The 20,698-nt window shown below is 36.6% G+C and overlaps 1 protein-coding gene across 1 annotated transcript; it reads right to left on the bottom strand.

The window, feature by feature from the left end:
- Positions 1 to 1,898: 1,898 nt before the first annotated feature.
- EMC7 (ER membrane protein complex subunit 7) lies at positions 1,899 to 14,983 on the bottom strand. The gene is made up of 5 exons (XM_032417809.1): positions 14,675 to 14,983; positions 10,771 to 10,890; positions 6,164 to 6,302; positions 4,579 to 4,659; positions 1,899 to 2,364 (listed from the first exon to the last, which is right to left on the bottom strand). The coding sequence occupies exons 1-5, from the start codon at positions 14,905 to 14,907 to the stop codon at positions 2,212 to 2,214; spliced, it is 726 nt and encodes a 241-aa protein (XP_032273700.1). The 5' UTR covers positions 14,908 to 14,983; the 3' UTR covers positions 1,899 to 2,211.
- Positions 14,984 to 20,698: the final 5,715 nt, after the last annotated feature.

The raw sequence follows: 20,698 nt of genomic DNA, 5'->3' as shown, positions 1-20,698 counted from the left end.
TTTTAGATCTGAAAAGGAATTTACAGGTCTAATCCAAATCCCTCAATTTACAGATGAGGAAATTTACAGATTGAGGCCCATTTATTTATTCATTTAACAAACATTTATTGTGTGCCTACATGCTCAATGCTGGAAATACAACAATGAACAAGACAAGACATGGTTCAAAGAGGGAAAGTGACTTGCCCAAAGTCACAAAGCAAGTTAGCAGCTAAATGGGCTCTTTGCACTAATATTGCCTAATAAAATACAATCATTTCTTCATCTGTAAGCACACTAAGCCTTTGATGAAGGTTCTATGCAAAGATAAGATTTTCATATACAATTGATATAACATTCTGTAATATGATAGGCATGTCTATATTTTATATTGAGATGGTTTTAGAATCTATATAAAATAACCACAAAGTCTCTTAATTAGCTACATGATATGATAATTTCCTTGGAAGTGCTTTCTAATTTTTTGGTCATTAGGTATTCTATGGGCAAATTTGGACAATCCAAATTTTGAAATTTTTCAAGATGATTTCCAGTCATACAACTATGACTCTCACTATATTTTGTCTCCTTTAAATTGCAACTTTCATTCAACTAGTATTCTAATATTTTAGTTACTTTCAATAAATGACTCTATTTTCAAAGACCTACCTAGTTCTTCCATTAACCTAGTTCTTCCATTAACCAGTTTACCTACCTTAATCATTCACAGTTTAACCAGTTTGGTAACTTTAGCATATAATTAACAAACAGATATAGTTAATAAAATGTCCTGTATCAGAACTTACATCTTTTTTTTTTTTTTTAAGATTTTATTTATTTATTTGACAGAGAGAGACACAGCGAGAGAGGGAACACAAGCAGGGGGAGTGGGAGAGGGAGAAGCAGGCTTCCCGCTGAGCAGGGAGCCCGATGCGGGGCTCGATCCCAGGACTCTGGGATCATGACCTGAGCTGAAGGCAGACACTTAACGACTGAGCCACCCAGGCGCCCCAGAACTTATATCTTTAAAGAAAACTTACGAGCCTTATTTCAAAATGAACAATGGCACCTACACAAAAAGGAAAACAAGAGTTTGGAATCAATTTTTGTTGTTGTTGTTGTTATTTTTGGCTAATTTAATAACCTTAAGAAAGCAATAGGGGAGTACTTTAACATAGAAGAGGATAGGAGACCTTTACTAGAGAAGCAATACTATAGTTTCATAGTTTGTTTTTAAGTGAAATAAACCAAAAGAAAAGGTATGAAGTTTTTATAACTTATTGAAATAAAAAGTTTTTGAGATAATCCTGATTGGAAAGTAATGTAATCTATATTCCAACAAGTCCGAGAATGATGGGAGAGATGAGGGGATTTAAAAGCTCCCTGTGCTATACTACCAACGTTATAACATGGAGCTCCAAGGTTGATTTTCCATCCTTAGTCTCCAGAAGGCTCCCCTACTGCTGCACTTCCTTCCCCTGACCATTCATTCCCTGTTATTATTTTGCTTCCTCCCTCCATAATAAGCTCTATGGAGGACAGGCACTGTCCTTATCCATCTCTGAATCCCCTGAAGCACAGCACATTACTGATACTCAATAATGAATCCCATAGAGGGGAACCAAAATTTAAGAACTGGTAACAACTACTCTCATTCATATATCCGTACTCTAAAATTAACTGTAATAACAAAAATTAAAACTGCATCAGGAACATAGGGGAATGTTAAATGCAGGGCAGGGCTGACCACTGTGAAAGGTCTGGCTACACAAAAAATCATGGCGCATGCAGCTCTAAAAATATCAACCACTTCTTTTTAAATAGGAAAGGTCAATTTCAAGCCTCATGTAATGAAAGAAGAAAACTGCCTGGAATAAAAGAAACATTAAGTGAAGAAGAAATGACAAGATCATTTTATCTCTGGATTAAGACATTTTAATATACATAATGTATAGTACTTCATATAATTTATTAATGTCATTTTCTATAGGACACTGTAATTAATTCAGTGACATCAATATTGACCTCATACAGACAAAAGATGAAAGCTGGGTTTTCTTGTGTACCATGTACAAAAACACGTGCTAAAGAGTTACCACACAGGACAGGTGTAAGAGATCAACTTTAAGGATGACTCAAGTTTACAGTAGTTGCTTCACACCGTTTCCCCTCAAGACTTCGATGCCACCCCAGTGATCCATGTTTGTGCAAATGTGATCTCCAACTGTCCAACTACCTCCTTTTGCCAGCCCCACTTTTGCCTGTTTTACTGCTGCCGCTGCTAGACTTGCCAGAAGATTTTGAAGAGAAGAGTCTTGTCATGAACTCAGAAACGTCAGGCAATTCATGGTTGGAATTCAGCATATTCATCGACTGTTCCATCTCCTGCAAGAGGACAAAGCACAGTAATAGGAAAGGCACTGGGATCCTTCAAGTCAGCTAACAACTAAGACTTCCATTAAGGAAGGAGAGGAATAGAACAAACAGAAGCTACTGGTTCTCAGCAATGTTCTACCCAACAGCCCTTCAGAAACTATGTTTCATACCTCCTTTATACTACTAAGCATTGTGATCCTTAATTAATGTCCAATAAATCTTGCATTGGGTTTGATCCAGCTTATGTTTTCATAAAGGGTATTTTCTATGATTATATGTGATCATATTCTTGCCATCTTATTTTATGTCTGCTGATTAAAATACTTTCTTACTGTTTTAATGTTTTTTTAAACTCATACTTTCCTTAGATGCATATAAAAAAGAGTATCAGTCTTTAATTATATACTAAGGTTATCAGAAATGTTCGGAAAATAACTACATATTTCCAACACTTCATTCCTAAGGCCTTAGTAGTAAAATCTGTGAATACTATTATGGCCTGAGTGACCTCAATCACAGCATCTACAGCGAGCAATATATGTTACAAACAAACCACTGGCAGGACCTCATAAGGATTTGGCACTTTTATTTTGAGGTTTTATCCTCTCTCTATTGAGCCAACAATCTATAAAGTACTATTCCACCTTCAATAATATTAGTGTAATATATGCTACATTTGAATTTTACATTAAATTCCAAAAGTGAACTTAAAATTGTATTAGCTCACACATTAAAAAAAATTGCAAATAGTGTATTATCTATCATTTAAAGTTGAACACCACCTGGATATTATTAGGCTTTCTCCCCAAAGGTAGACTTTATACATGGATTCTCGAGGAGAAAGTGCTTTTACAGATATGGCCAGGAAAAGAAACATTATAAGCATAAATCAAAACTGTTAACATGCTCTAATAATCAAGAATTAAATGTATATGGTAAGAGGTCTTGAGACCCTACAAAAATATATCATCAACTCTATTTTTGAATCTCTTCAATTCTGAAGCTCTTGAATAAAGAACTTTTTACACTGCTTACTATGTGCAAAGCACTTTGCAAGGAATGAACTTTTTGATCCAATGTGACCTCCAATGTTTCCTTCTATTGATACCACAGAGTTAAGTGGCTTAACAGATACAAGGATTACATAGGATATATACTTTCTGACCAACACTGAAGCAAAAATGTCAAATTTGGCAATGAGACATTCTAAAATATCATAAAGCTGTCTTTAATCATGAAGCTTTTTCTTCTATTCCAGCTTGCAATAAATGCCTTGCCTTCTACAGAACTTAATCACCTACTACCTCAGCAAACATTTTTATTTATTTTATGTGTATCTTATTTTCCCATTTAAAACACACACTCTCTCACACATATACCCACAATCCTCTGATGGCAAGAAGAGGGTTTATAAATCCATGCTATTTCCTACATTTAACTGGATTCTGAGCTTGTTGACAACAGGGATGATATACAATTCATTTTTGTATCCCCAGTATCTATAACCTAGATATCAATTAACAAATGTTCATTCAGCAATGAATAAGGTGTCAATACATCAATGTATTACATACAATGGAAAAACCTGGAACTGAGGAGATACTTGATGGTTTCCAGGTAGGAGAAAAATAATGGTTTAAAAAAATTCTGAAGATTTTATGGAAGCCAATATTTGAAAGAGACAAAGCAGTGGCCCTAAATTTGAAGCATCGTACTTGGCAACTCCCCCTGCCCATTGCCGAACCAGTATGATTTTGTGGTGAAGAGTCTGGAAGCCACTATTCTATTTTTCTCCCTTGGTTATCAGAATTTGTGTGTGTGTGTGTGTGTGTGTGTGTCTCAACACATAAACTAAATGTATACTCTGAAGAGTTTTATAAAATAAAGGTAAATCGTAAAAAGCTATCACTTTGCAAACTATATGGATTGGGACACCATCTCAACTATTTCACAACTGAGGCACAAAAAGAGTCGTACTAAGCAGAGTGTTTTAGCTATATGAAGAGACCCAGGATTTTATTAGGCAGAATCATCTGAATTTATCCGGTCCAGTGGAAACAACTAATTAAATGCCAGGAACATGATACTATGTTAACATAACCTCTGAATGAATTTGGCTTGGGAATTAGGATAAAGCTGAAAAAACCCAAGCCATTCAGCCACAACAGCTGGTTCAGGCATCAGAATATGGTTCAAAAATCCACAGAGGGGCAGTCATCTTACCCGTCTCATGTCAGGATCACTTGTATTGACCACTTTGGGCAGAAGCACAAATATCAATAATGGAAGAACCATCATCATAACCTGTGGAAGAAAAAAAAAAATCCAGAAAATGTTTTTCCCACTTAACAGAAGAATAAAATCTACACTTAACAATCCATGATGAAATTAAAGATTCAAATGTTATACAGGAATAAAACCACCAGCACCACCTCAATTCTACTGACCCAGCCCTGTTGATATAAGGTGCTCCTCAATGTTTGACTACTGTAGAGTATAAGAGCCTTATCTATGTAGGTTTGGACTTTAGAGATACCTCACTTCGTATTTGTGCCACCTATCATTTTGCAGAGTTTACAATTTTATATAACACAGTTTGTTTGTGTTATTCACTTTCTTGAATCTGCAGTCTGGCATTAAGAATGATGATCCTGATGGCCAGCTGGGATCTTTCCAGATGACTTCGTGGTTCTTGCAGGAAATATTATATTGACCCTCTAATTAATATACATCCTCTCGAGCCTGCAACAGAGTACTAGGTGATTACTTTAACAGATCAGTTTTGAAAAATACCTTCGAAGCTTCTAGCACTAGGTATGTTTCCATGGAATTTCAGAAATGAGAACATGGAAGATATTTCTTAAAAAGCTTTGGAGTTTCATTGCTGATTTCTCCTATGTACTCTACCCTCCTGCTTCTTTATGCCTGATAGCAGATTCTAGGTACTAGTTATTCCTCTCAAAAAATGTACAATCCCCCAATATTCATGTTTGTGATTTAAATAGCTATCAGCAAGGAATATGATCACCACTTAGAAAATTTCAAGATAATAATTCAACTTCCAGAAGCAGGAAAAAAAGAAGTCAATTTGTTTCTAAAGAATGTATTTTTTTTTTTTAAGATTTTATTTATTTATTTGACAGAGAGAGGGAACACAAGCAGGGGGAGTGGGAGAGGGAGAAGCAGGACTCCTGAAGAGCAGGGAGCCCAATGCGGGGCTCGATCCCAGGACCCCGGGATCATGACCTGAGCTGAAGGCAGACGCTTAACGACTGAACCACCCAGGAGCCCTAAAGAATGTATTCTATTAGTGTTTTATTATTAGTGGACATCATAACATCAGTTTCATACCAAGTATTTAAATTATCACAGAATAATTTCTCTGTTTACTACACACGTGAAAAAAGGAGAAAAACACTTAGTCAAGCCATCAATAGAGGCTGATCAATAAATGATGGCACATCCATCAGTGAACTAATATGCAGGTAGTATGAAGGATGAGACCGCTAACTCCACATGTGACTTACCACATACTCTTATTCCATTTGCATTTTAAAACATTTCATCATAAGTACTTATCCCATTTCTGTTGCACATTTCATTGTCAAATCAACCATGCAATTCTCACTACATTCTTTTCATTATTATTCCCAAAGCTACTATTTTCCTGAAATCAGTAAACTATTTGCAATTATCCTTTCATCTAACAATCTGACCTCCTTTCTTCCTCACTGGGGTTAGACATTTTCGACTACCTGGAATCAAATTAGAGATTAGTAAAGATACTTAATTGTAGCATGATACATACCATTGGGTTCATTAGAAAGTCTGTCCAGCCCCATGATTCCCTTTTAATAAAGTAAGAAGGTGGGCCTGAAGATTTCATTTGGAGAGGATACGGCAGTCTGACCACTTCTGATGTTTTGATGTAATTCACGTATCTTGCTCTGATAAAGCCAGATAAAAAAAGCATCACTAGTTTTATCAAAAACATTACTAGTTAAAAGAATTACTCATAATTTTTAGCAATACCTTTAGCTTTTTCCAAAATCCTTTGGCATCTAAACTTTTGATCTTAAAAATCTGATCCAAGTAGCTTTATCTATATTTCTAAGGTATTTAGCAACATGTAGAAAAAAGAACACTAGACTTGAAATCAAGAGACCTAATTTCTAGCTGTGGCTCTGTCACTACGTAGGCCTGTGGGATTAGACACGTTCTTCTCTGGTTATATGAAAAGTTCTTTTAGAATTCCTCTAGCTCTAAAACTCTTTCATTATATTTAATAATAAATTAATTTTGTTACAAATATACAAAAATGCTGGATTTTACTTCGATTGTCGGCATTAATAAACACACCCAATTTTCAAGTCTATTTTGCAGGAAAAAGTCCTGCAACAGTGCCATAGGTAACACTACATCTTCACCAGAGATGCCACTAATTTTAATTAAAACGCTCACCCCTATTCACACATGTTCCAGTTTACTTTTTGAAAACTGCCTCCCCACTGCTCACTCATTTCCTTTCAGAACTTCTGTTTGACACCTGTTCAACCTTTTCATTCTCTACTCAGGCATCTTGTTAAATTCTTTCACAGTGTCCATTCCGTTATGTGTACTGGATTCTGGGTAAGTTTTTTTTGATCCATCTTCCAGTTCATCAAACCTCTGTTCAGTTGCTTAACACATGCATTGAGTTATGTATTCCAAAACCTATATTTATTGGAGAAGTTCTATTTTATTCTTCTTTCATATATCTATGGTCTATTTTTGTAGTATCTTACTCTTACAGCAATAAATCTTTTGTTTTAGCATTTTAAATATACTTTAAACTATTTCATAGTCCATATCCAATAATTTTATTATCTAAGGTTCTTAGAGCTCTAATGCATCTGCTGATTCAATGTACATTGTTTTCTTGGGTATTTGGTAAGTTACGTACTTTATTTATGTATGGGCCTGGACAGAGAGTATCTCCCTGCAGAGAGGTTATGCATTTGTCTCCACCAGGAGTCCAGGATTATGACCAGGGATGATCTTATTAATTGCATGGCTTGAAAGTTTCTGGATTATACAGGAAGTAATAAATTCACACCCCAAATTTCAATGAGGGTAGGACAGCGACTATTAAATTTCAGGAGAGATTTTTCCCTCCAAAAGGCCAGGGCCAGATTGGGAGCCTAATCTTTTGGATTTTAGTGCCAAGGGTCAAAGGGGGAATCAAGTCTTAGATCTAATTCTGGCTCAAAGCAAGCCTAAGGCTTACCTCTTACCTACATACTGCTAATAAAATCTAAGCTTTTTCTTTTTCTTTTTTTTTAAGTAGGCTCCACGAACTTAGATCAAGACCTGAGCTAAGATCAAGAGTCAGATGCTTAACTGACTGAGCCACCCAGGTGCCCCAAATCTAAGCATTTTGGTCAGAATATCAAAACCCCCAGGAGGGAAAGTGGTTTATAGTTTGTCCCCCAAGGATTTCCCTTACTCCTCTGGGAGCTATACATTTAAAAGGAAATGTTTGTCATATGACCAAGCATGCTTAGAAAATATTGGTCAAGAATAATTAGGATCTTATATGAATCCCCATCTGCTCTCTATTCTGTCCCACCCACAATTATTAAAATGATAACGGCCTTGTTTTTTACCTATGCTTCAGGCATCCAATCATCAGGAATGGAACTGAGAATATGAATCCCACTGCTGCAAACAGGCTAAATGCTAAAGCAGGAAGTACTCTTTACCCAAAGCAAAAAAGCTTTATATAGAGAAAAATATTTCCACTTGCTTACTCAAAATTTAGAGCAAAAGTAAATAAAAATAAATTATAGTTTCTAATAGACAAGTATCTCCTTTTAACAACTCTCATTTCCTCCAGTATTTAGTGTTTTTGATATTTATTTATGTATTTATTTATTTATTTTTAAAGATTTTATTTATTTGACAGAGAGAGAGAGAGAGAGAGAGAGAGATCACAAGTAGGCAGACAGGTAGGCAGAGCGAGAGAGAGAAGCAGGCTCCCTGCTCAGCAGGGAGCCCCTTGCGGGGCTTGATCCCAGGATGCTGGGATCGTGACCTAAGCTAAAGCAGACACTTAACTGACTGAGCCACCCAGGCGCCCCGTGTTTTTGATATTTAAAAAAAACCTGTTAAATGTGTATATAATGTATAGTGTAATCTACACACCCACCCATCTCCAAGCTTACAACTCTAAAATATATAAAAAGTCATTAAGTCCTTTAAAATTTTACATAGTATAGGATTTTACCTATATATTTTCTTATAAATCTTTATGCCTCTAAAAAGGAGAAATTTGATACCTAATGAGGTTCATCTACTTTGAAAAAATCCATTTATTCTATCAAAGAATATTTATAAACATATTTACAAGACATTACCTTCAATTCAAGCTTTACCCTTGCTCTAAATAGCTAACAGCAAGAAATATGATTAGAATTTGGACAAACTAGACTATTCTAAGACAACAATTTAACTTCAAAAATTGGGAGGGGGAGTAATTTGTTTTTAAAGTTTATTTTTAGTGGCATCATTATATTAGGTTTGTTTTCTTTTTAATTTAATTTTATTATGTTAGTCACCATACATCATTAGTTTTTGACGTAGTGATCCACGATTCATTGTTTTCGTATTAGTTTCATGATAATATCAAGAATTTAAATTATAATCATCTCTGTTCACTACACATGTTAAAAGAGGAGAAAGAAAACCCTACCTGTCCATCAGTAAGCACTGGCATCAATGGACTAATATGCAGCTGCTATAAAGAATGAGACAGCTCTATGTGTGACTTACTCTATGTGAATTATAGCATATTTACATATTGTACTTTTATCACTTTCAATGTCCAAAAACAAAAGGCAAAGAAAGAAGAAAAACATTTTAGGCGCAAACACTAACTCAAATGTAAATATTATGGTACCAACTGAACATATCTCTTATGTCAGCTCAAGTTGGGGTCTCTATAAATCAACCTAAATATTCTCAGCACATACCAAAAAGGTGAGTAATAAAACAGAGCTCCTCAAATCCCAAAATTATTTTTGCCTTTGCAAGACCTATGCTTTATTACTGTAACATGGAGTTATTTTGTGATAGCTCAAAGAAGAGACATTACCATTCAAAATTCTTTCATATTTGTCACCATACTTCAAAAAAGCTAGAAAAAAATAAACAAATAAATAAAATTGTTTCATATACTTCCTGGTCAGATTAGACCAAAGAGAATACTACTAGTATGGGACAATAAAAAAAGTAAGTAAGTAAATAAACTGGGGAATAACAGAAGGAGTAACTGTGGACATCTACACAACAGATTCCAACTTCAAATGGATTTGTGGTATTCTGTATTCACAGACTGAATTAGTCCAGCATTCTTTTCACCTCAATTTCAAAGCATATGTTCATCTACTTAAAAATTATACTGTGCTTTTTTCTTTTCTTATCATGATCCTCACTTTGAGATGAACTACACAATGTAATCTATTGTTTGCCCAAAAAATACTAAATTTCCATTGTACACTAAATATTTCAGAAAGGAAGAACTGTAGAAATTTCTAGGTCAATACAACTATTAAATAGGTATTAAGAGGTATTATCAAAATATCCCAGTGAAAAACAGGTGGTGAATAATATTTCCAATTTAGAAAGGTTAAATTATTTCCCACTCTACGGGCGCCTGGGTGGCTCAGTTGGTTAAGCAACTGCCTTCGGCTCAGGTCGTGATCCCGGAGTCCTGGGATCGAGTCCCGCATCGGGCTCCTGGCTCAGCGGGGAGCCTGCTTCTCCCTCTGACCCTATCCCCTCTCATGCTGTTTCTCGCTCTCTCTCTCAAATAAATAAATAAATAAAAATCTTAAAAAAAAAAAAAAAAATTATTTCCCACTCTAATAATCATATTTCCTTTTTTTTAGGATCTTTTTTTTAAGATTTATTTGTCAGAGAGAAAGAGAAAGAGATCATGACCTGAGCCGAAGACAGACACTTAACATATTGAGCCACCCAGGCACCCCAATAATATTTCAATTATAACTTCCACAGGGCTTTTGCCCTCATAGTAGGTAATCTTGCCTCTTCTCTATTATAATCATATTATATTGATTATATATAATCATAAAATCGTATTAGAGCTTTAAGATAAATTTTAAGGCAGAGCAGGAGGAAGTTCAACTCTGCAATATTACCAATGCTCATATTAAAATAAGGATATTTTGGGGGGGCAGAGGGGAAAAATTTTTTAAATTAGGACATTTTTATAAAAAATAAAAATAAAAAAAGGATATTTTATGGGATACCTAGTTTAAATGAGAAACTTTTCAACCCTAACTATAAATTCTAAAAGGAATGTAAGAGGTATTCAGTAGACTCGCCTTTTGTAAAAACTAAATCAGGTGCCCTTACCTCATTTTTCCTTTTGAAGTGATATCTACTCGGACAGGATCAAACCTGTAAGCTGGAGATATAACTTCCACTACATAAGATCCAGAAGGTATATCATGAACCACAAAACTCCCATCTGTCCTGGAAGAATGAAAATCATATTTAGACACTTCTGATCAACAGCCTGCTTTTTTCTTATGTTCTAAATCATCTGTTAACTCCCAAATCAACCACCCCCCCATCGAATGACACAGAAATTAACAACAACAAAAAGTCCCCAAACTGACAAGAATTGTCCTCACACTTCAGCTTCCATAATCACACAGAAACTGTTCTGAAAATACCCCAGAGAACTCCACAGGAGCAGGGAATCCTGACATAGAAAGTACTTCTAATTCCTTTATGGGATAGTTGGTGACAGGAGCACAGTTTCAATTCTGAAGCCATGTCTTCATTCAAGAGAAATTATCAATATACATTATTACTACATTAAGGTTCCAGTTTTGCCAATTCCCTGCAACAATAACTTAATTAAAAATAAATGGCTTTTTTCCTAGTTTTTGCTTGCATTTTGTTGTCTTTCTTTCTAACAAGGTCAGCAAGTACCATTTGTTCCACTTGTTACAAATAGTTCCCATTTACTTGGGTTACTTTTGTTTGGATATATGTAAGTTTAACAGGTTTATGTAGTCAAAACTATCTGCCTTTTCCATACTGATTTCTTCTAAACCTTCTAGGCTTAGAAAACCATCCCACCAAGAGCGGATAACTTCAGGTTCACAGATCAAAATCAATTTGTTTTGATAATGAAAAACTGACATCTGAGGAAAAAGAAGATTCTGTTTCAGGAAAACAAATGATCCTAAAAGGATCTTCTTTGTCAGAGAAGTCCCTGGATCATAATACATTAAATAATGCTTCTTAAATCATTGGGCTCTTTCAGAGCAGCTGGGTGGCTCAGTTGGTTAAGCGTCTGCCTTCAGCTCAGGTCATGATCCCAGGTCCTGGGATCGTGTCCCAGGTCAGGCTCTCTGCTCGGCGGGGAGTCTGCTTGTCCCTCACACTCTCCTCTGTGCTTATTCGCTCTCTCAAATAAATAAATAAAATCTTTTAAAAAAATCATTAGGTTCTTTCACAGCTAAAGGAATAATTGATTCTGCCACACCCACAATATTTACTAAAAAATAACAGGAAAAGATATTCCTTGCTCCTTCAAAGTACACACTGAACTAAAACAGAATTGAAATGTAAACATCAAGTTAACTTATTCCTGGGCTGGATATCTTCACTGGCCCTTCACACCCACTCACCACCCTTCAACTCTTTGTAGACTGGAGGAAGGAAAGAAAATGAGCTTAGCGTCCCCCAGCTCTCTCCCTGAGAGGCCACCTCTGACTTGCTGTGTCAAGGGACATTGCTCCTCTCAAGGCAGTCCTTTCTTCCCCTCTAGGTCCCAGTAACCTTTACCTCCCCTACTTCCTTCAGGCTTAGAGGTAATAGTAGCCTTGAGGTTGTAAGCTCTAGAGTACTGTACAATCTGGTTGTTTCCCTACACCATGACTACAATGTTTAATCCTTTCATTAGACTTTCCTTGAATTATTCTAATTTGGGTGTCTTCTGCTTCTTGATGGGACCCTCAGTGAACAAATTTCAAAACTTTTCTAGATCCAGAAAAAGAAAGAATTAAACTAATGACTGTGGACTACAAGTAACAGCAGAAGTAACTACCCAAAGGAAAAAGCAAATCTATTTTTCACCATAAGGTAAATATTTTATTTTAGAAAGATAACATATAAATTTTATAATGAAATTTTAAAACTTGGCTTTAAAAATGTACTCTGCAATATGGTAAACTTTGTTGGATCTTGATTTGAAAGAATTACATAAAGCATTTTTGAGATAAATGAACTGGGTATTAGATGAAGTTGTAGCATTATTACTTGTTTTATTAAATCAATAATGGTATTGTGGGGGTTTTTTAAGCCCTTACCTTTTAGAGACACATAATAATGCTTTTTCAAGGGAAATTATATTTAGGGTCATATTTAAATATTCTAGAAAAAAAATAAATGCTGTACAGAGGAGACTCAAACAGAACAGTAGATTGTGATGTGATGGGTACCCAAGTATTCACTATTGTTTATTTTAGTGTATGTCTGCAATTTTCCATAATAAAAAGTTCCCAAAAAAGGATAGTGCATAATCTTCTACATGAAAAAATTGAAAAATACCTAAATGTCCCCAAACAGAAGACTGGTTAAATAAATTATGCTTATATATACACAGTGATGAGGGCAAGAAGTGGCATGAAGCATCCTCAGTCAAAACTGCCCTCATCTCTATTAGCCAAGACCCAAGCCACCTCCAACAAGACGAACTGTAAGTCAAAACTGCATGCCAGTTATGCATAACAAGTACAAGACAATATACTATCCCTCTTCCAACAAGTTTCCTACCATAAGCTCCTCATATTAATTCTTAACCTTTCTACAAACAAATGGAAGAACAGGAAATGGTGTCAGAAACTGCTCACAAAATATTAACTGGAAAAAAAAAAACAGATTACAAAGTATTATATATTGTATTCTACTATTAAAAACAGGTCATATGATTACAAAAAGGCTGTAAAAATACAATAAAATGTTGTCTTGTTATCCCTAATTTCTTATTTACGTTTTCTTCAATAAACATATTACTTATACATTACTTTAAAATAAAAATAAATGCTTTTTAAAAGAATTGAATACTGCAGAAAAGAGAAGCCAAATGGTCAATTTAGGCTAATTTCCCAAGGTCTGAGAGTTTTTTCATTAAAACATCATTACTTGGGGCAAACCCTAAAGAATGCCCTAACGCCAGATTTGTAAAGACAAATAGTATTAAAAGACTAGCGTCTCATCATTATCTATTAATCTGAGATTCAAATTCTCATTCAACAGCACCTGGATGATCTGAATACTTGCAAATCTGATTTAGAAGTAAACATCCAAATTTAAGATGTCTGGGTTTCAAATACCACTTGCTGGTATACAAACCTATCAGAGAAACACTTTCTTTCCTAAATATTTTCTTTCAGTTCACAGTTTCACGTCCCCAGTAGCCACTGAAAGATTTAAAACATCACATTTGTGCCTAAACATCTGAAAAGCAGGCTGCTCCAAAACTGGAGTGCTAATAAATTCACCACATTCTTTAATATATATTAGACTGAAATCCCATTTTTGCTAATAACTAGAAAAGACAGAAGCATGTAAGCAAATGTGGAGAAACCCCAGTCTCACATAAACGGTACTAAGTGTGATGTTGCAAATCCCTCGATGAATTCAACTGTAAAAAAGAACAATAATCCCAACTCCAGGCAAAAAAAAAAAAAAAAAGGTGCTTTGATTAGGGACTTCAGGGCCCATTAATTTGAGAGGCAGCAACATTAGCCTCCCAGTCTATGCCATCATAGAAGTCCTTTGGGTTTTAAGAATTCCCACTTGCTTAGCATCTTTTTACACAACATCAAGCTGCCAAAAGACTGGAATGAATGCAAAAAGTGGCCAGATTCTAGAGAAACCAAATGAGATGCAAAGGAAAGAATTCAGCATAAAACAAATGAGGGGTCCACCTGTCTCCAGGGTCCAGGAGGGGTCGACCCCTTCAAGGCAAAAATGGAGTTGAAGAAAACGGATCCCACTGCTCCGGCCCTGGGGCAAGCACCTGCCGCTCTCATTTCTGAGGTACAGGGAATGGGTGATGGGGAGAAAAGGGGAAAGCGTCGGGCTGCTTCCCAAGGTCTCCCGGCAAAGACCGCTATTGGAGCCCACCCTTTCACCCTCCGACAGCGACGTCGTCAGCTCTTGACACTTGGCTCTCCTATGGGGAATTCCCTTCCGGCTTCCACGCCAACCGCTTTCCCGCTGCCCGTAAGATGCTCACTTAAGGAATCCGACATGCTCTTCTCCGTCTACCAGCACTCGGGCCGCCGAGATCCAGTCCTGGGGCTTCACTCCTGGAACAACCGCACGTCCCTCAATCTTGAAGCGATCTCCTATGCCGACCCCAATCCCGCCTGACCCATCGGCAGTAGTCCCAGGCAGCTCCGAGCTCTGGGCATCCCCTGATAGCAACAGCAGAAGGACGGAAAAGAAGCCCCAAAGAGCGGCCGCCATGACAGCAGCTCTCAGCGGCCAGGCCGGCAACCCCGGAAGCCCTCCCAGCCTCCTAGTTGTCGTCGGCGCCGCCGCCGGCCGATGTCGTCATCACTACGCGCCGTGCGAGGCGGAAATGAGGCAAAGTACTGCTGCGAGCTCCCGGCGCTCGGGATTGGAAGGCGGTCTGAGGAAAGTGTCAAGTGCCTCTGAAGGGGGCCGCCCCAAAACGAAAGTGGTGAGGTGTGTGTTGCTGTGCCAGCCGGGATCGCGCCTGAGTAAAAGACCTGGAGACTGAAAGCAACGCTGATCTGAAGTAGTATCTGCAAATGAAGCTCCGGCTTCAGGAGAAACGGGTCCAGAAGAGAGCGTTTAAAAAAGTTTTAGAGATTCCCCAAGACGTATGAGATGAAAAGACTCCCGTTTAAAGGAGATAATGTCTCTGTATAGAAAATAGCTGGAAAGATACATAAACTATTTACTAAGGGTTGCCTCTGGTGAAAAGGGAAAGAGTTGAGGGACATTTATCTGGTACTACACCATTTGTTCTGTTTTGAATGCTTTACCGTGAACACAACGTTAGGGATGGGAGGACCTGCCAATATTGATTATGGGGGCTAAGCCAAGATTTCAGAGATCATCTCCAATCTTTTCATTTTCTTGATAGAAAGGGAAGTGACTTGCCCAAGGTTTCTGTTGGCTATAAACGTTGTCCTCTCGGAACAAATCTCTGATTACAAATCTCTATTGAAGATTATCGAGGGAAATGCCCTGTGAACTCTTAGACTTAGCCTCCCAAAGAAAAATAACAAAAAAGGGGATACAAGAGCCAAGTCCTCTGAGCCTCTGGCAAGGGGTAGAGACGCAGCACCTGGGGCCACACCATACTCTATATTCTGAGCATCAGCAACGGTCGGGTAGAGGTACTTTCTCTCTGAAGGTAGCCATTTCTTCACAGTTGATAGCAGAGCAACTGTAAAAAGATTATCATGTGCTACAACCTTACCCAGTACCACCACCCGTCAAAACTACACTGAACTATGAAATAAACTTTCACTTTTCTAAAATGATACAAAATTTACGAATATGCTGAAATAAAAATAGCTTCATCCCTAAATATTCTTATATTCTTTTACATATTCTTGGTGATCCTGCCTTATTGGTGTCTTAGACACATGTTCAATTTGATTAGGAGGTAATCAGTGTTGGTCTTAATACTGTATGTATGAGCTGGGGAATTTACTTTTTTATAGGGGCCAGAGTGGAAGAGGACCACCAGCAAACAGCAACTGAGCTCTGCATCCCCATTTCTGCCTTTCTCTTTGTTCCCCTACCTTATTGTCACTCTAATACCAACAAATCTAATGACCTGAACCCCTCAAATGCCAGCTTATACCTCCACAGGCATAGATGGAGTAGAGAAATCTAATTAATGTTTTCTGGTAGTGTGAAATACTATTATCTCTGGTGTTTTCTAGGAAGTGCATAGGTATTCAACTCTAAATTATGCAAGAGTTATTCCATAATGTATCCCTTGGACTCATGCCTTATAAAAGAAACTATAATTATAATGAAATATTTTAGAAAGATTGTATACTGGACTTGATCTGTTTGCTCAGTCACATCCACTCTACCCTTCACTCTCTTTTGTGTCTTAGAAGGCTGGATCTTGAAGGATTGCAAAAACTTGGTTCCTTTGACTTCTGGGTGGTTGTAATTGGGTTCAGCCAATAGGAGGTGTATGGAGGACACCTCATTCAGTTTCCCTTACTTCTGCCCATACTTGCAAGAAAGTTTAATGAAGGGATAATTTACAATAACCCCTTCAAGTCTTTCATCTATTTCCTGCCAAGATTTTGACCCATATAGATTTCAAGCAGACCTACTAACCTTAATTATGGAAAATACTGTTAAAGTGAGAGGTGATCTGTTTATTATCCAGGGCCTTTGATTTTTCTCTCTTCCTTTTTTGCTGCCTGGCTCTTGGCTTCTTCATATCATGGCCACAAGGGGGTGAACAAGGATAGGGACAGAGACAACACTCAAAAACCACACAAGGCATTTTTATAAATGTTGGATTGTACCAACAGAGGTTGAGTCTGGGTTTTACAGGTAGTATTTATTTTCTGCTTTAAAAAGGTGTTAACGTTTCTGATTTTTTGCAATATCTTTATAATATAAATGTTTTATCAATATAAATTACAGAAATATAAAGCTATTTTTAAAATAAAGAGAGAAGCTAACATTGCTAAAAATATATAATAGAATTTACTTTGAGTTCTTATAATTTGAATAAGCCAAAAAATGGTTGTCATCCTTATTGATTTTTCATGAGCATCTTTGATGATGATTTTGGTCTTTTCCTCCCTGTCAGTAATTTGCTTGTCAGCATCTTTCAGTGTTAAGCTGTTTTTCAAACAATTCTTCATAATTGTTACAGAAGAGGTAGTAAGTTCCAAGGAGTGACTCCAAAGTAATGAGGATTATATCCTTCGCTACTTCTCTTACATTGAAGTCAGTGGGTTTGTTTTTTAAAAGTAGAATAATATAGCAGAATGCTTGGGAAACTTCAGCTGTGCCAATCCCCAAACACCCTGCTATCTGCTTTAAGTGATTTTTGCCCTCTGAGTTCTCAAACCTCATTTACTTCAAGTAGATTAGGCAATCTTTTTCACTCAGGTAAACTGGAACCAATTTCCTTAATATCTTAAAATGCCCATCATCCACTAGGTTGAAATCCTAACTCTTAAAGTGGTGGTATTAAGAGGTGGGGTATTTGGGAGGTGGTTAGGTCATGAGGGGAGAACCATCATGAATGGGATTAGCGTACTTATAAGAGACCCCACAGAGATCTCTAGCGCCTTTTACTATGCGAGGACACAACAAGGAGATGGCCGTCTATGAACCAGGAAGCAAGCCCACACCAGAGTGAGACCATGCTGGTGCCTTGATCGTGGACTTCATAGTCTCCAGAATTGTAAGAAATTTCTGTTGAGTATAGGCTATCCAGTCTGTGGTATTTTGTTAATAGCAGACCAGATGGATTAAGACAACTATTGATGTTGAGTATCTTTTCATGTGCTTATTAGCCATTTACATTTCTTCTTAGGAGAAATGTCTATTCAGGTTCTTTGCCCATTTTTTAAGATAGTTTTGTTGTTGTTGTTGAGTTATAGGACTTTTCATATATTCTGTATATTAACTCCTTTTTGGATATATGGTTTACAAATATTTTCTCCCACTGTGTGGGCTGTCTTTTTCACTCTGTTGATGTACAAAAGTTTTTTTTTTTAATTTTTATGTAGTACAGACATATATACATCAATGGAATAGAATTGAAAGTACAGAAGCAAACCCTCACATTTACATTCAAATTATTTTTGACAAGGGTACCAAGATAACTCAATGGGGGAAAGAATAACCCCTTAAACGAATGGTGCTGGGACAACTGGATATCCACATGCAAAATAATGAATTTGGACCCCTACCATATGCCATGTAGGAAAACTAACTCAAAATGGATCAAAGACTTAAAGATAAGAACTAAAACTATAAAAGTCTTAGAAGAAAACATAGACATAAATCTTCAAGACCTTGGGTTTGGCAATGGCTTTTTAGGTATGACACCAAAAGCACAAATAGCCAAAGAAGAAATAGGTTATTTGGATATCATAAAAATTAAAAACTTTCGTGTTTCATAGGACACCAACAAGAAAGTAGAAAGACAATCCAAATAATGGGAGAAACATTTTGAAATTATATATGTGATAAGGGACTTGTATCTAGAATATAAAAAGAAGTCTTACAACTAACAATAAAAAGACAAATAATCCAATTTAAAAATGGGCAAAGGATCTAAACAGACATTTCTCCAAAGAAGAAATACACATAGTCAATAAGCACATGAAAAGATGCTCAGCGCCAGTAGCCATCAGGGAAATGCAAGTCAAAATCACAATGTGATGTACGTAAACAGTAGGACAGCTATAATAAAAAAGTTAGATAATAACACACATTGGTAAGAATGTAGAGAAGTTGAAACTTTTATATATTGCTGATAGGAATATAAAGTAGAGTAGCTGCTTTGAAAATAGTCTGCCAGTTCCTTGAAATGTTAAACAGAGTTGCCATATGACCCAGCAATTCCACTCCTAAGTATGTACCCAATAGGTACGAGAACATATGTCTACACAAAAACCTGTACATGAGTATTCATAGCACCATAATTTATAATAGTCAAAAAGTGGAAATAACTCAAAGTCCATCTACTGATGAGTGGATAAACAAAATGTGGTATATCCATACAATGAAATATTATTTGGCTATAAAAAGGAATGAAGTACTGATACATGCTCTAATATGAATGAACTTTGAAAACATTATGTTAAGAAAAAGAAACCAGCCAAAAAGGACCACAGATTGTATGATTTCACTTATATAAAATGTCCACAGTAGGTAAATCCATAAAGAGAAAGCAGACTAATGCCAGGATCTGGGGGAAGTGAGGAAATTATTGCTAATATATACGAGGTTTCATTTTGAGGTGGCGAAAATGTTTTTAAATTGATTGTAGTGATGGTTTCAGAGCTCTGTGAATACACTAAAAGCTTTAAATGGATGAATTGTATGGAATGTAACATATCTCAATAAAGCTGTTAAAATTTTTGATGTAGTACAATTTATCTATTTTTACTTTTTTCCTCTGCTTTTGGTGTCATATCTAAGCAATTATTGCCTAATCCAAAGTTATGAAGCTTTTCTCCTACATTTTCTTCTAAGTTTTATAGTTTTCTTGCTGTCTTTTTACGACCACCTTTTCCACACTTGTTGGAAGATTCCTCTGCTTCTTGTGGAATCTGAACTACTCATTTTTTGATGGGTAGAGGTGGTGTTGACCAAGGATTTCTCTCTCTCTTTTTTTCCCCCCCAATCATGTCACTTTGGGAGAATTCCTCCCTATTAGAATGCAGAATAGTTCCTAGGTATAGATTCTTCTAAAACTGACAGTGCCTTTCAATTTTCTCATGCATACATATCACCTGAGGATTTTGTAAAAAACAAAAACAAAAACAAACAAACCCAAAAACACATTCTGATTAGGAAGCTCTGGGTAGGGCCTAAGGTTCTGCATTTCTGACAAACTCCTTTATGCTGCTAGACCATGGACTATATTTTGAGTAGGAACGTTGTGGGGGAGAGCTGTAATCAATAAAAGTGGTCCTCCAGTCATAGATAGGCTATGAGTATCCTCCAGTCCAGATGCTAAAATTCAAGTTCTTTCTTATGATTACATGATAAACAGTTCCATAGAGTTTCATATAACACTAAATGCTATATTTTATGTTATTAAGAGCCATTAAAATTTGGCATCCACGGGCTACATTAACAGAGTACTAGAGTTTACCACAGGGCCTTATGATTTGGGGAGGTCCTAGGCACTTTTGCCTCTGTTGACCCCTTCTTCCATAAAAAAAAAAAAATTAAAATTTTATTTTATAACTGCACTGGTATAAAGACAAATATAATTCAGGCAGATTCATTATTATTTATTTTCTTCTTATTTTAAAAGAAACTAAGGTATTTTTGTGGGCTCCCTAAAAGTCTCCTGGGCCCTAGGCATTGTGCCTACCGTGCTTAATACATAAGTTGGCATTGGTTTGCCAAAGCTAAATCAGAATTCCATGAGGAATGCTGGCAGTCATACAATACTTGGCAGGCTGCTGAGCTCCTACAATTAATGAGCAGTCAGATAGTTAGAATTCCTACAATTTTCAGGCAGGATGCTGTCTGAAACACTGCATCAGCAGGTTTA

The sequence above is a fragment of the Phoca vitulina genome, unplaced genomic scaffold, assembly GCF_004348235.1.
Source record: "Phoca vitulina isolate PV1807 unplaced genomic scaffold, GSC_HSeal_1.0 scaffold20, whole genome shotgun sequence".
Taxonomy (NCBI): Eukaryota; Metazoa; Chordata; class Mammalia; order Carnivora; family Phocidae; genus Phoca; species Phoca vitulina.
Note: the sequence above shows the minus strand (reverse complement) of the source record. Positions and strands in the feature narration are given on the sequence as shown.

What these genes read in the sequence shown, in the direction of transcription:
- EMC7 (XM_032417809.1), bottom strand. Translation starts at nt 14,907, where the DNA reads ATGGCGGCCGCTCTTTGGGGCTTCTTTTCCGTCCTTCTGCTGTTGCTA. An exon ending in GAGCATGTCGGATTCCTTAA is followed by an intron (nt 10,891 to 14,674) that starts GTGAGCATCTTA and finishes TCATTCTTCCAG; the next exon opens with GACAGATGGGAGTTTTGTGG. An exon ending in ACTTTCTAATGAACCCAATG is followed by an intron (nt 4,660 to 6,163) that starts GTATGTATCATG and finishes TTTCTTCCACAG; the next exon opens with GTTATGATGATGGTTCTTCC.